At 37.4% G+C, this 16,301-nt stretch overlaps 2 protein-coding genes across 7 annotated transcripts; one reads left to right on the plus strand and one right to left on the minus strand.

Annotated features, from left to right (window-relative positions):
• The first annotated feature begins 214 nt into the window (after positions 1-214).
• LOC131011081 (hexokinase-2, chloroplastic) lies at positions 215-3,189 on the plus strand. Its single transcript, XM_057938834.1, has 9 exons — positions 215-609; positions 930-1,080; positions 1,167-1,349; positions 1,429-1,503; positions 1,594-1,749; positions 1,826-1,921; positions 2,005-2,135; positions 2,466-2,547; positions 2,784-3,189. Exons 1-9 carry the CDS (start codon positions 332-334, stop codon positions 3,114-3,116), a joined length of 1,485 nt encoding a protein of 494 aa, XP_057794817.1. The 5' UTR covers positions 215-331; the 3' UTR covers positions 3,117-3,189.
• A 623-nt stretch (positions 3,190-3,812) lies between these two features.
• On the minus strand, positions 3,813-8,649 carry LOC131011082 (uncharacterized). Of its 6 annotated transcripts, none has more exons than XM_057938838.1 (13): positions 8,556-8,649; positions 7,233-7,412; positions 7,082-7,142; positions 6,267-6,391; positions 5,994-6,141; positions 5,673-5,889; positions 5,537-5,597; positions 5,417-5,459; positions 5,254-5,323; positions 5,097-5,157; positions 4,683-4,997; positions 4,407-4,616; positions 3,813-4,305 (listed from the first exon to the last, which is right to left on the minus strand). In XM_057938838.1, the coding sequence occupies exons 2-13, from the start codon at positions 7,311-7,313 to the stop codon at positions 4,009-4,011; spliced, it is 1,689 nt and encodes a 562-aa protein (XP_057794821.1). In that variant the 5' UTR covers positions 7,314-7,412; positions 8,556-8,649; the 3' UTR covers positions 3,813-4,008. The 6 variants fall into 6 exon arrangements, with proteins under 6 accessions (XP_057794821.1, XP_057794820.1, XP_057794818.1 ...); XM_057938837.1 differs by having other exon boundaries at positions 7,233-7,392; positions 8,556-8,632; XM_057938835.1 differs by having other exon boundaries at positions 7,233-7,576; positions 8,556-8,632.
• Between the last annotated feature and the right edge of the window lie 7,652 nt (positions 8,650-16,301).

A 16,301-nucleotide genomic window follows, 5' to 3' on the forward strand; every position in this document is an offset into this window, starting at 1 on the left:
AATATGTCATTTTTGCCTATTAATACAATTATAAACATGTTTAAGGAAAGATAAATTACAATTATATACTTCCTCCGTCCTAATTAACTTGATCAATATTTATTTTTTTGTAGTTTCAACTAAATTAATTAATTTTTTTTTATTTTTTCGTATTTATTTTTTGGAGCGGGGGGGGTAGTATTTGCTACGTTATAAACTTATAATTGTTGCATTTATTATGTGAGTCTTGGTCACATCATCACTTGAATCAACCAAACTTGTTGTGCTTCCTTTTTTTGCATCTCTTTTTCTTCTTCCGGACACATTTCGTGATCGCAACGGGAAACCGGCAATGTCGGTAACAGCCGCCCCGTCCGCCGTCCGACCGTTCCATTTGGCGCGATTGGGGGACGGCCCCCGGCGGCCTAGAATGGCGGTGACGGTGGGATCATTCAACACGGTGTCGGCAGCTTCGATCCTCACCAAGCTGCAGAAGGACTGCGCCACCCCTTTGCCGGTTCTGCAGCAAGTGGCGGACGCCATGGCGGCGGACATGCGGGCTGGCTTGGCGGCGGACGGAGGCAGTGATCTCAAGATGATTCTTAGCTATGTTGATGCCATGCCCACTGGGTACGTTAATAGTCTGGCTTGCATTTTCTATGGCTTTAGATTTGCTAAGACATTGATTTTGAGCTGAATTGAACAAATTCGAAATTGGAGGGCCATCTCACATTCTCAGAATCAATTGCTTTTAATGGTTCTCAAATTTATGATGATGTTAATAGTAGGCAAATTCGACCCTTTTCTGTTGCAAACTAAAAAAAAAAAACTTTTTTAAGATTCAAGATTACAAGTATGCTGTAGTTGTTGAAAATGCATATGCTAATGGTGATGTAGTAATATTTGAGTGTTAATTTGATTAGAAATGGTAATTGATGTTGATTTGTTAGGAATGAAAAGGGATTATACTATGCATTGGATCTTGGTGGTACGAATTTCCGAGTGCTGAGAGTGCAACTAGGAGGGAAGGAAGAAAGGGTGGTCGCAACAGAATTCGAGCAGGTCTCCATCCCTCAGGAATTGATGTTTGGTACCTGTGAGGTTAGTTCAACAAGATGTTGGTTCCATGGTTCTGCTCATTATTGGATTTTATTCTTTAATCTGTGATTCTTGTCGTGCTCTCTTAGGAGCTCTTTGATTTTATAGCATCTAGACTGGCAAAATTTGCTGAGAAGGAAGGCGGGAAGTTTGAGTCCGCCCATGGAAGAACAAGAGAAGTAGGATTTACTTTCTCTTTTGCAGTGAAGCAGACATCAATTAACTCAGGCATTCTCATCAAATGGACTAAAGGCTTTGCAGTCTCAGGAGCTGTGAGTATTCATTCCTCGATTGTTAAATAATTGATCTAAATGAAGAAAGGCCAATCTCAGCTTGTTTACTGATTTTCAGGAAGGGAGAGACGTAGTCGCCTGCTTGAATGAGGCTATGGGAAGGCAGGGCCTAAATATGAGAGTGTCTGCCCTGGTGCATTTTCATTCATGTTGTGACTTATTTTACGAAGATGTGTAGATTCTTGCTCATTATTATTGTGTTTTCTGTATGGTATTAAGCTAGGTCAATGATACTGTTGGAGCATTAGCTGGAGCTAGATACTGGGACGACAATGTCATGGTCGCAGTCATTCTAGGAACAGGAACCAATGCCTGCTACGTGGAGAACGTGGATGCTATTCCTAAGCTGCACGCCCCTAAATCAGCAAGTGGAAGTATGGTATGTACAGCATATACTTGTCTGTCAGTGATTTCGTGATATCATTAATGAGGAAGTAGTGTCGTTTCACCCTCAGATTATAAACACGGAGTGGGGGGCGTTCTCGAGGGGCCTTCCCTTGACTGAGTTTGACAGAGAAATGGATGCTGCGAGTATCAATCCCGGGCAACAGGTATCCAGCCAGCCTCGTTCGCCTCTCTTTTTTCCTTCTTTAATGCATTTCCTGATTGATAATACAACGAAATTGGCAAACAGATATTTGAGAAAACAATTTCTGGCATGTATCTTGGTGAAATTGTTAGACGAGTGTTGCACAGAATGGCCGAAGATATTACATTATTTGGCGACTCCTTACCAGAAAAGCTACAGGAACCGTTTTCTCTCAGGTATAAATTGCACTACCTAAATTTATTCAACACCAAATGGGCTCCAACTACAGAAAAAGGAAAAGAAAGAGTAACATTGTTATATTGTTATGATGAGTGATTTTTAAATTAGCACCCCAGTAAGCAGTAGTAATTTGCATTACTACAGATTTCTTCTCTAAATCCTCTTCATCTAGTTTCAGATTTGTATGCAACAAACAAAATGTTGTTGAGAAATCTGATGCTATTTGGATAACATTATGAGAAGAATTTCCCTTGAATATGTTTAGAAATGACTAAAAATACTAAATCCATTCTCATGCTTAACACACTCCAAACTGTATCTTGTAGGACACCAGACATATGCACCATGCAGCAGGACTCATCCAAAGATCTCGAAGTCGTTGGATCGATCCTCTACGATGTGGCTGGGGTAAAACCTAATTTACATTTCTAGAATCAAGATTTTGATTGTATATCTCACACTTTGATCAATCAAGAGATCTGCTTTGCATATCATCCATAGAAATAATGAACCTCTCAGTTTACGCATGACTTATGAAAAGCTATTAGTGATTGGTGTCACACACTTGTTTGGATTGCAAATGACTACACAGCTAATTTCTCAGCTTGATATATATATATATATAACATATACATATACTTCAGGTGAATTCCAACTTGAAGTTGAGGAGGATAGTAGTAGACGTATGTGAGACTGTTGCAAAACGTGGGGGACGGTTGGCTGGGGCAGGCATCGTTGGGATGCTCCAGAAGATGGAGGAAGATTCAAAAGGTGTGGTCTTTGGTAAGAGAACGGTGGTGGCAATGGATGGCGGCTTATACGAGCATTACCCTCAATACAGAGGGTACCTTGAAGATGCTGTGACCGAGCTTTTAGGACCAGAGTTATCCAAGAATGTAATTGTACAACACTCTAAAGATGGATCTGGTATTGGAGCTGCTCTTTTGGCTGCTACTAATTCCATCTATCAACATTGATTTCTCCATCATCATTGTCAAACTCTTGGTCCATCAATTTCTTGTCGTTGATTGTGAGGGACAATTTTTTGCAGCTCTGTGATCTTTTTTTTTTTTTGCTAGCCCTAGAACAAAATATCAAGTGGTTGAGGAAGGACATCCTAACCTCAGGGCTTGTCTTGCATTCTTTCTTATCTATTGCACTACATTTTAATTGGCCTTTCTTTGCTTGCCTGGAATCATCAAATCAAGAATGTTTATGTATATATTAGAAATAAATGAGGACTTTACGAGGCAAAAAGAAGTGGGTGTTGCTCAAACAAGCAGAAAATAGTTTAATTAAAAAATTAAACAGCCAATTTGGCAAAAAAGAAAAAGAAATATCCAAAATTCGAATTTTATGGATTTGAAGGAAAAAAAATTAAAGAAAGGAGAAAACCGTGTTAATAAATACTGTATTAGCAATTGACGAGTTCTTACTTGACTCCAAGAAACAAGGAAGAAGGTAAGGTTTCTCGCTTACTCATCAAATATGCAACCTACTATCTCTAGTTGTATCATGTTTCTAAGCATATGTTGTTTTCCATGCATCCTTTGATTGGTAAATTTATGTTGAAAATTGGACACAGCTAACTTGTCGAGATGAAAATATCACAAGTTGATAGTTCAATAGATAATCCGTTGTAATAAAATTCACAGATTGATCAACCCATGGTGTAGGAGCAATTCAGTGCCTAAAACTTCATTTTTAACCATCCTTTTACATTGGAAGTCCTGTTATTATAGACACAATCTCTCGTTTCAGTGTGTCATTTGAAAGTAAATCTCATTTACAAGCCCACGTGAAGGAAATGCCTAAAATTAGCAGCAAACTGGATAGTTGTTAAACGAACCAAAATGTGAAGAAATTATGTCAAAGGCGGTGGTTGCAGGGTAGTTGCAACTGCGCTATGTTTTGAGGATGGATTACGCCTCCATTTCTCAAAGGAAGGTTGTGATGTCGGAACGACGAGTCGATAACCATAAACTGCTGCTGTGAAGGTGAGAGTTGTTGATACTTGGCATGCAGATGTGGGAAGAGAGAGTGAGCATAGTTCACCACAGCTCCATTGCTCCAGTCCGGGGGAAGCCGTGGCAGGCCACCACCTCCTCCCGTGTTCTGTTGCTGTCCCGCGAAACTACTGCTATGATATTGAGAGAGCTGCAGCACCTGCACGTCGATGAAGCATGAATTCTCTCGTCATTCGGACTATCATCAAGGCAGCAATGAGAAGTTAAAGAAACACGAGTTTGAAAGTAGCAGCAAGTTACCCGTTGTGCTGCCGAAGCTGAATTATGACTCTGTGAAGACGCAGAATAGCCATTCCGGGGCAGTGAACAAAGCACAGTGGACTGGTTTTGTGACTGCATGTATGGCACACGGTACTGTCTAGAAGGCTCGAGAAAACATCCTGCTTCGTTTGCACTCTCGCTGGTGTCCAAACCACTATGCCCCGTCCCCAAAGATAAAAAGTCGTATCCCTGCAAGAATTTGGCATTCAGATAAAAACCAAATTCTGATTCAGATGGCATCATCAAGGAACTCACCTGTTTTGCAGAGGTTTCAGAAGCCATCTGCTGATCGTGGATGGGCCTCTTATGCAAAAGGATACCATTTTGGGTTTCAGTTGAATCTTTTTCAGCAGCAACTATGTCGATGCCACTAAAATATGTGTCGCCGTTTCTACCATTTATTCTCTGCATTTGGTTGTCTGCACCTTGACAAGTTGTTGGTTGGGTAGGCTTCACTGGCATTCCTTCTTTTCTGTCTGATATTTGCAAGACTTTTATAAGACGACTTATGTAAACGTGTGCTGAACATCTCTTCCACAACTTGTTCGATTCAGGGCCAACTCTTGTATGCTGAACCATTAAAAGGTCAAGGAACATGCTAATAGGCTTGTTGGGTTCAAAACACATGATATTTCCAAATATTATCTTGAAGCAGCTCTAGCATCATACCTTTTCAGTACTAATTGTGTTCTCAACGACACGAGGCTGAGTGGAAAAAAGAGTGCGGCTCCTGGCATTGGATAACTTGAATTGATAAGTTCATGGGAAGCACAATATATATATTTGACATAAGAATTTGAAGTATTCAAGGGAAAAAAGATTGTACCCCAGGCATGATTTGTGCGTCTCAGAACTCGTGGCTCGGGTTGCAGACAAGTTGGGTAAAGGAAACAATTCTATATTTGGAAAGCACGCATACCCCATAAATACACAAGAACATAACAGATGCACCCAAACTAAACTTTCTGGTGATGAGAAAGTTAACTTACCCTTATATTTGTTTTTGCCATGCTGAAATCCAGAAGCTGCAACCTGAAAGATTCAAGAACATCGTCTTAGAAACACATATTTAGATGACAGACCTACCTTAAATTGAATATTGAGCATACCTGATCCAAGTGAAGTTCCTCTTCACCACTTGGGTTCATGCCAAGCATCAATACTAGTGGTCTGCAAGATAAATATTGACCGAGTAAGAACAAAATAGCTAAATTATTAACAATGTGAAGAAGAATTTTGCTTCACCTTGAAGTGGAACCCGGTCTTAAATCAGATTGGTCTCCAGAAGGATTAGGGATTGCCGCCTGCTTGCTAGAGAATAAAAGCTCGGGTTGTCGAGCTTCTAATGTTTGGTATATGACTTCTTCTGCTGTTGAATTCACCACACTTGAAGGACAAACAGCTCCAAGAGTTACTTTTGAGCCAATTTTCCTAGTCTCTTCTTCTAGTGTTGGACAGCTATCTGCTCAAAGAATGGTTAAGCATGTGACGAGAGGATATAGTCATAAACCGATCACAAAAAAAAAAAGCACTGCTCAAAACCTTGTGATGCATTGATCAAGATACCTTCTTCTAGTGTAGCCAAAGATTTTATTTCTGGTTTTTCGTCGTCTATTATTTGCTGATCTGCCTTGTCTGCATCAGAGAACATACCAGCCAAAGCAAACAAGGTTTCAGCCACTTCTTCCTCATCCTTGGTGATGCGTCTCTGCTTCTGAAAAAGTAATTCCGCCGAGAATGTGAAGAATTCATAATTGATGTCTCTCATTCAGTTTTTTCTTTCTTTCTGTCATTTAAGTGAGATATACGACTTAATGTTTCAGAACTGCAATCTCCAACCTTATTCAGTTTGGATTTCTTTGCACCATCTTTTCTGAGCGTATCACCTGTAGTTGACACACGATGCTGCTTCCTTGAAGTTAGGAATGGCGAAGTAACAGACACCCGGCCCCGCTTTTTGATGGCTATAATATTAAAAAAAAGAGATTAATTAAACAAAGCTCAAGCATTGATCATTGCGTATTTGATCTAATTGAACCCTCTACTATGACACACTTCAAAAACTAATTTCATTTGGTTGAAAGAGACTTAAAAATTGCCTTTTAAGCTTCTGCAACCAATTGCAGCAAATATGTGTACACCACAAATTACTGTAACTGTTGAACAGAATAAGAGAAGTAAAAGATGACTACCAAATAAAAGAAATTCCCTCAAAGCATCAAACTCAGTGTTTCCATCTGGTACCCCACCCCCCTCTTCCCTCCCCCACAAAAAAAAAGGATATATTTATAAACCAAATGAAGAAGTCAGTCAGTCATCACGTGGAAAGAGTCAAAGTTACACCACAGCTAAAAAAGACTTAAAAAAATCACATCATTTCCATTTTCCAAAGTACATTCTTCAGTAGTTCAGATAAAGCAACATAGAGAATCTTCCACTGCCAACACCAACAAGAAAAGCCAGTAAAGAAAGAAAAGGTAAAAAAAAGTTTGGTACACAAAAAAGCAACAAGAAGATGAGTAGGAAACTCCAATATTGCAAGAAATAATCAAAACACTAGGCTCCAATCAATCTTCCCTAAAACACAAACTTCAATTAACAAAAACAAATCAAATAATCGCAATGATGAACTTTAAACTTCCATAACTACGCACCGGACCGTAGCTTGCGAGGAATCGAGGCATGATGATTAGCAGCACCACATCCATCAAGAATCTGCAGAATTCGAGAATAACATCATGAACAAACTCGCTGGTTTCATTTCTCACACTGCAATCATAATGTAAAGCTTTTTTTTTTTTTTACCGTAGTTGATAACTTGTAACTCTTGCAATTACTAGTACTAGGCTGAGACTCATCTTCATCAGCAAATGCAGCAGAGCCCATTTCACATCCCCCCTTTGAAAAAGTTGAGCTCAACTGCAGCTTCAAATATCTCTCTCTCTTGTAACACAAACTTCCAAAACTATGAACAAGACGGGATAACTTCAACCGCAAAAAGATAACACGAAAGAGCATAAGAGATAGAAAAGGAAGAATATAATGCTACACGTAGCTCAAGAAAACTCAGTAGCATAACACCAAAAAGCATATCACCGGACAAAACTATAGCCTCCGGATGAAGACAACGCCCTTTTGTTGTTTAGTACCTTCAATTTAATTTGCAAGTTGAGGATGTTTCGGTCATTTCATATCAGATGCAGAGACGAATTTGATGATCGTATTAGTACCGAGGAAAAATATGCATAAAGCAACCGACTGCACAATAAATAATCCCACATTTGTCCTTATCTACTGAAAGAGAAAGACATGTGGGAAATCGGCTGAAAGAATTAGAAAACCAGGGTGTGAGTTTCAGATTTGAGAAAAAGGGCTCAACGGAAAGGAAGAAACAATGGGTTTGGGAAGATAAAGAAGTGCATTCTTCTTTGGGTAATGGGCTTTGTTCAATTTTTGTGTGTGTTAAAGCAAAGGGGGGGAAAAGGAAAGTGATTGTTGTTGTCCTTTTTACTTGGGGGATGTTGAGGGAATCGGGTTCTTCTTCACGCAATTAAAAACGACTCATTTAACTCCCTCTCTCTCTCTCACACACACACACACACGCCTGCACACTCGCAGCTTTGTCTCTCACTGTCTCACAAAAGAAGAAGATAGACAGTGAGTGATGAAATGCGGAGAGAAGAAACGGAAATACAGATGAATAAAACACACGACGAGAGTGGGAGAGAGGGCAACATCGTCTCTTTTGGAAATTCTTGACCTCAATCATGAGACCGAAAAGGGAAGAAAAGAAAAATCTTGCACCTTTTTGCTATGCATTAATATGAACTTAGCTGATCCACAATGCCATTATTGCAAATCAGAAAGAAATAGAATATAATGGCATCTGGGTAAGAAGCAGAAAAATACAGAGAAGGAAATCTTCAAAAATAACACTAAAAAGAAAAATCTAAATCGGAGAGCTCCGATGAGAAATGTTCAATTTTTAAAGACACCTCTTTTTTACAGTCCAGAAGAAAACTCACACAAATTTGAATCAACTACAGGGCAGGGACGTGGCGATGAAAGAGAAAATGCTCTCTCTCTCTCTCTAGTTCGATAATTTGCAGAGAATAAAAGATAGAATACCTCGGTTGAAAAACAGCAGTCACGCTGAGTGTGTGAGGTGAAGCGAGTATTCAAGAGACGGGAGAATTAAACGATACAGTGCAATTAAGAAAAGAAAATAACGACCGCATTATGTAACTGTTGTCAGTGACTTCATTTGAAGATCGACGGCTGCGATCAACCGGATCCCTAGACCCGTTGGATGCATGTACAAGACAAGATCACTGCGTCCGACGTGTCCGCCACGTACATTGCTCTTTCTCACACAGACATAGGTGAGTATTATGGTAATTCCATCGGGTTTGGCCTAAAATTTAAACCCAAACTATCGAATTTTTGGTATCAAATCAAACCAAATTTATTTCGGTTACCCAATCGAAATAATTGACAGTTATTTTTTGTTATTTCGATTTTTTTTATAAAATAATTAAATACTATATATTAAACTAAATATATGTTCTATTAACAAATAAATTAATCCCTCCGCCCGGTCGAGCTTCAGTCATTTCCTTTTTTGATAAAAATTAAGAAATTTAATGTACTAATTAATAAAACTAATTGTACTCCTTATTTGTCTTTAATCATCCCAAATAACTCATTAACTCATTTCTCAAAAAATCAAAGCTCAGTGGCCATTCTCACTTTCCGACAGCCGAAGAGGATGGCGTGCGAAGAGGATGACTGAGGACTATGATTTCCGGCAACTGTTGAGCTGTGGGGGACGGCTGATTTTGCTGGGGATTTGAGGGGGTAGGGGGAGGAATCCCAACCGACGAGATTGCTGTTAATTTTGTGTGGTGGGGTGATGGATTATTATTTTTTAATTAATAAATAAAAAAAATTAAAATTAATTCATTTAGAATTTGGATTTAAAAATAATTTAAAATTACTAATTATATAGATAATTACTTAATCACAAATTTACAAACAAACTTAAATAACTAAAAAATAGCTCTTTAAATCCTGTGTCGAAAATAAATGTCTCAAGTTCAGCGAGACGGAAGGAGTACATTTCATCCGTCCACAATATCTTTGTCACTTTCATTTATAGTAATAGGGTCCACAAACTCCACTCAAAACAATAGTGGGACACAAACTTCATTCATAACAATACCCACTATTATCCATAATTTTCTTAGGGTAAATATCATGAAAACCCCTGAAGTATACGCACTTTATCAAAAATACCCTGAAACTTTTAAAATGTTCTTTAAACCCTCAAACTATCAGGTTTTTATCAAATATATCCCGCATCTATTTTTCGATCACCAAAAACGTGATGTGGCTCGCCGGATGCCACAATGTAATTTATATTTTATTTTTTTAAAATACAATGGCAAAAATGACGTCGTTTCCTACCATATCATGTAAAAAAAAATCCACTATGAAATTTAAAATTCACTCATATCATGTTTGAAATTCACGCTAGTAACATAGAATTATGGATAAAGACGATAGAATATGGTACGAAACGAAGTCGTTTTTTTATGTCATTTTAAAAAAAAATAGAATACAAATTACATTGTGGCATCCGGCGAGCCAAATCATGTTTCTGGTAACTGAAAAATAGATACGGGATATGTTTGATAAAAACCTAATAGTTTGAGGGTTTAGAGAACATTTCGAAAGTTTCAGGATATTTTTGATAAAGTGGATATAGTTCAGGGGTTTTCATGATATTTACCCATTTTCTTAAAACTTGTGTCGTCCACAAAGTGACAACGATATTGTGGATGTAAAAAGTATATAATTTGCAAAATATCACAATTCAACAAATAAAAATAAATAATTCAAAATATACAATCTTCAAAGTTTCAAATACATCATTATCAATAACACAACAATACTTAATATCATCCAAAATTCCAACTTCGAAGTTGCAAACAAATAATAAATCAAGATAACACTCAATATCTTTCGAATAGGCTTTGGGTAAAACTATAAGGGTCAAAATTTAAATATTAGAAAAATAAATAAATATATATATATATAATTCGGTAAAAAAATTATTAATATCCGACCTATTACCGAATACCACAATTTGATTCGATTTTAATCAAATTAACCAAAATTTATAATTTTGGTATGATTCGGTTCAATTTTTCGATTTTGATGAATTATGCTTACCCCTACAAATAGGGACATGGTAGCTTTTCGAGAAACTTCATAATTTACTTTGATTTATATTAAGTTAACATTCAATATCTTTTGAATAGGTTTTCGGTAAAATTATAAAGGTTAAAATTTAAATATTATAAATATATATATATATATATATATATATATATATATATAATTTTTTTTTTACGCGGACAAGATTGACAAGAAAACCCCATGCGCGGTCAATTGGCGGCATTGTACTTCTCCCAAGGCGGAAGGTGGGTTAGGGATTCGTTCTTTCACCACGATGAACAAAAGTTATCTCATGAAGATGGCGTGGAAGCTTGTGAAAAGCGAGGATTTTACCTTTTCTATCCTCCGCACTCGTTATTTGAATTCGTTTGGTAGGGCCAAGTTAAATGTTGCTAACTCCTCTGTTTGGATTGGCTTGAAAAATGAGGTTAATGCGTTGGTTGATGAGTCTTATTAACTTGTGGGCAATGGGCATCATTCAAGATTTTGGATTGATGATTGGCTTGGTTACAGACTCTGTGATAGGTTAGGTATTCCTCGGTATATGCATGACTTTCTCACTCAGTCTATCGCTGATTATTTCTATGAGGGTTGTTGGCATTTTTCTACTAATTTTGTTGAGGCTTTTCTTGACCTTACCTATGATATCCTCATTTTTCCGATTGACTCTGGTGCAGATGTTCGTTTCTGGAAACCTTTTATTCGTGGGGAGGTTACTGCGTCCTTGGCTTTTACTTTGAATTGTCATAGCTTTCCCAAAGTGGTTTAGGGTTTGTGGATTTGGGATGCCTTGGTCCCGAACAAAAGGTCGCCGGTTTGTTAGCGGATCCTTCACAATCGGCTTCCTACTCTCGATTGTCTTATTCGTCAAAGCCTTATCACCCCGAACTTTTGTCCCTTGTGTATGAGTGTGGCGGAGTCTATTGATCATATCTTTTGGCAATGTTCTCAGGTGCAGTTTGTCTGGAAGGTGTTCCTAGGATGGTTTCAGTGTGAGCGGCTGTTGGATTGTATTAACATTCATAGCTTCCTGGTGCAGGCTTGGAATGCTTCTTTTAGCACCCTTGTCAGGAGTTATTGGAAAATTGGGATTCTTTTGATCATTTGGAAGATTTGGAGCATGTGTAATAAGGTGGTGTTTGATGGTGACTCGTTCTTTCCTAACAGTGTCCTTAGCTTCGCTAAGGTCGCTTTCAAGGAAGCTGATGAGAGTTTTCGGCGTTTGGGGAATATGGCTAACTCTTGGCAGGATTATCTCATTATGCGTGCTCTTGGTGTGACTGCTCGGGCTGCGTTTCCTCCGGAGTTCATCAATGTCCATTGGTGGCCTCCGGTGAATGATTGGATTAAGGTGAATACTGATGGGTCAGCGGCCGGTTCTCTAGGTAATATTGCTGCTGGCGGACCCAAAGGCTGTTTCCATATCAAAGGTGGCACTGATTATGCCTTTGAGGCTAAGCTCTTAGTTGTGATTACTGCGATTGCTAATGCTCATTCGCGTGGTTGGTGGCGTCATTGGATTGAGGTTGACTCTACTAATGTGGTTCATTTTCTTGAGACTCGCTCTTCTGATGTTCCCTGGAGATTTCAGGTTTACTGGAAAGACACTTTGATCAAACTTCAGGACATCGATATTATGGTGTCTCATATCTATCGGGAAGGTAACTCAGCTGCAGATATCATGGCTAATCCTGATATAACGGAAGGATGGTGGCCTTATGCTATCGAGGAGATTACTAGTGTTGTGGCTGCCGACATGAGCACTCACAGCTTTATTCGCCGATTGCGATGATTTTGCGCTAGTCTGGCTGCGGTTCCTTGGTGGCTCGGCGGTGCGCATAAGCTCTCTGCTTTTGTTCATCGACGTCGAGCGTGTTTTCCTGCTGCTGCTTGGTTGATCTTGATCTCTCCGTTGTTCAGTTGGACTGTTCTTTTTTTATGGTTTGGTTATTCTTTTATGTCTTCCCTGGCGGCTTGCTTGGTTCACTTTGGGGCGATGGTCAGGCCGGAGCTCTGGGAGTGCGCCAGTGTGCTGTTGGGTTTCTGGGATGACTCGATGCAAGCAATGGTTAGTCCAGGGCTTGCGTCTTTGTCATCCCCTTTGGTTGTTTTCTTCGGTTTCCCGTTATTTATATCTAGACGAGCACTCTTTTTTCTCTTAAGGTTTTTCCCTTTGAGTTTTTCTTAAAGATGTTTTACTGAGACTCGGCCCTTAGTTTGTTTCTCTTTGTGCTTTCAAGGGTTTCAGATTCTTTTTTCCTTTTCCCTTTTATATAGCCTCTATTTCATCGTTCATATATATATATAATTCGGTAAAAAAATATTAATATTTGACCTATTACCGAAATACCAAAATTTGATTCGATTTTAACCAAATTAACCAAAATTTAAAATTTTGGCATGATTCGATTCAATTTTTCAATTTTGATGAATTATGTTTAGCCCTACAAACAGGGACATGGTAGCTTATCCAGCCAACTTCGGAATTTATTTTGATCTAATGACATGTAAAACCACAAATTTTGGGCATATTCTGATTTTAAAATCTAACACGAACTTTAGATATATTCTGATTTTAACCTCTAATAAAATATATGTGTATAAATATTTGAACTTTTAATTATTTTTTATTTTAACTAAAGGAACAGTTGTCGTCCAAAAATAAGCTAACATGGTAACCTAACATCTAGCGTGGCTTCATCGACGGTGACATTGAAACAACGTCATTCCTTTTGGGATTACAAAATAATTGAAGAAAAATCGATGAATATCGAAGTGCGGGCGCCACAAAATTAGGATAGATTTAAGAAAAATGAACGTAAAATTGAAGTTGTTCAGGGTGTTTTCTATCAGTAGAAAATATTTTACCATACTTGGAGAAAATTTGATTTCTATCAGGGTGTTTCTCTTTTAATTGATAGATTTATCATGAAAAACTTATAATAAAAAATCTTCCTTTAAATTCTCTATTTTTTCCCTCTTATTTTCTACAAAATAGAATTTCACTATATTTTATTTCTTTTTTTCACTTCAAAAAGAATAATATTATCACACGTTAATAATTTTAGATCAGATTACATGCATATATATTATACGAGTTGTAGTTAACATGAAAAGCCCATATAGAGTGCAAATTTTATGGTTTAGAACTCAAATTCAATGATCGCCCGAACTTTATCTCATGATCCTATTTATTTAACCACCTTTTTTTTTAATCCATGGGTGGTGCAAATGTGTAATTCCTGAAAATAAAAGTTCTTCCTAAGAGGATGATAGACTTTAGCTAATCTAAATGGATTTAGTTCTCTTGCATGATTGACTACGAGTATATATATATATATATAGTTTATGGTCGCCTCATTTTCATTTGCACGAAATTGAACCGAGTCGTCAAAAGAAAAGGATAGTGAAAATATGCATAACAATACCATCAATCAAGTTTCAAAAATAATTATATTTGAACTTATGCAATTTATATAGGCCGAACAGATAAAATTAATTATAGAAATAGTGAATTATATTAAAATATGTAATAAATTAATTAGGAATGTTTAATAAATACACTCTTCTTAGAACTCTCGTGACAATTTGAACAACAAAAGTTCATATAAATCTTAAAATTTAATGAAAAAAATATTATTTCAAGATTTAGTTGAAATGATGTTCAAAAGCTCAATGTTCAAAAATCAATTATGATCTTTTAAGCTTCAAATGAAATAATACTTAGAAATCAATTAATTATGATCTTTCAAACAATGCTCGAAAGTTTGATGCGGATACCCATAAGGCCATAACTCGCATCTTACTTTTAAATTGAATTTGAGACAAATATAAATGGGTAAACGGGTCCGATCATTAATCTATATACTTACATTGTATTTTTTTCTATTTTTAACCTTTTTTATTATTTTTTTTATTATTAATGTTTACTTTATAGTGTTTCAACTTTTAAGACATATAACCAATTATGTTACTATATAGTTATATTTATAAATTTATAAGAGTTTGGGTTATTAATTGGGTTTGAAACAAGTACGAGAATATATATTTTATACGAATTCAGATGGTTAAATTTAACTCATAAATTCAAATTATCTTGGTGTTTTGCCTCGATCACTAAGATGTGCTTGAACTCTAGTCAAATATAAAATTATTTATAAATTTTTACTTATAAACTGTAATGTAAATTAATTTTCCATCAAGAAATTGACAATATACAACAAATATATAAGACCCAAAAGCATCATCCTGATCATATTGTTTGTTTTTTTTAACGGAGCTACGGATTTAAAAAAAAAAAAAATTGATATTACAACGTAAAAATAATTAATTTCCCACATTGAAATTCCTCGGACTAGCTACTTTTCATATAATGTTACAAATTTTTAAATTTAAATATAAACCATTAATTGTTCAACTTAAAACTAACCCTTATAAGTAGTGGTCACATAAATAGGTTATTTCACAATCAATATTTTGCATGCTCGGGTTTTTCTATTAATTATCACTGATTTAGTTAGTGATGTTCATTTGTAAACTTTATAAGCACAAACTGAAATCCGATGAATATATATAGTGTTGGCAGTAAGAATAAGATTAAAAAAAATAATAAAAAATTATGAAGTGCATAAAATTATGTTCAATACAATAAAAGAAACTTATTACAACGTACAAAATAATTCTCCATCCATACTAGTAATAATTCAGCTACAGAATTCTATTGCATGTTGGCATGAGAATCATGTGAGATGCGCGTCGCCAATTATTAGTAGTATTTAATTCGGCAGAGGCTGAATGGCTCTTTTAACTCTCCAAAACTAGTGGAACGGATACGAAATATACTTCCTTCGACTACTCCCTCCGTCCACTTCAATATATTCACTTTTTTTGGACATGGAGATTAAGAAAATTTATTTTTTAATAGGAAAGTAGTAGTAAAGTGGTGTGGTCCACACCAATTAAGTACTCCCTCCGTCCACGAAAAAGAGTCTCATTTCTCCTCTTTTATTTGTCCACAAAAAAAAAGTCCAGTTTCACTTTTTATACAATTATACCCTTTATAACTTTATGTATTTACTTCATTTGCCATTGAGGACCCACCTCAATAATTAAAAACTCTCCTCACTTTAAACTTAATTAAAGACAATTAACCATAAAATTCTCTCTCTTCTCTCTCATCAGACCTACGCCCTTCTTCCCCTTCCCCTTCCCCTCTTCCCCGGCGTGGTTCCTCCTCCGGCGAGGCTCGGACCCGACCTACGCCCCTCTTCCCCTTCACCTCTCCGGCAGCAGCTAGGTCGTCGCCTCTGCCGCCGTGCCTCGGCTCACCGCCCCCCATCAACTCTTCAAACCCTATCTTCTAGATTTGCGCCGCCTATCTCCGACAAAGGTGACGCCTCTCTCCGGCGAGGCTGCCCCTCCTAATGGCCTGAGTCGGTGACCATTGATGGCCCTCCTAACACCTCCCTTCTCTCACCTCTCGCCTCACGCCTTCTCTCTCTTCTCAAACTCTCACGCACCCTTGAACCCAGACGCCGCGCCGCCTTCATCTACTGCCGGCGAAGGTGACAGCAGCGAGGGCTGCGGCCGCCGCGGTTCCCGCTCCCCTGGCTTCATCTCTCTCTCTCACCACTC

This window comes from Salvia miltiorrhiza, chromosome 2 (assembly GCF_028751815.1).
Source record: "Salvia miltiorrhiza cultivar Shanhuang (shh) chromosome 2, IMPLAD_Smil_shh, whole genome shotgun sequence".
Taxonomy (NCBI): domain Eukaryota; kingdom Viridiplantae; phylum Streptophyta; class Magnoliopsida; order Lamiales; family Lamiaceae; genus Salvia; species Salvia miltiorrhiza.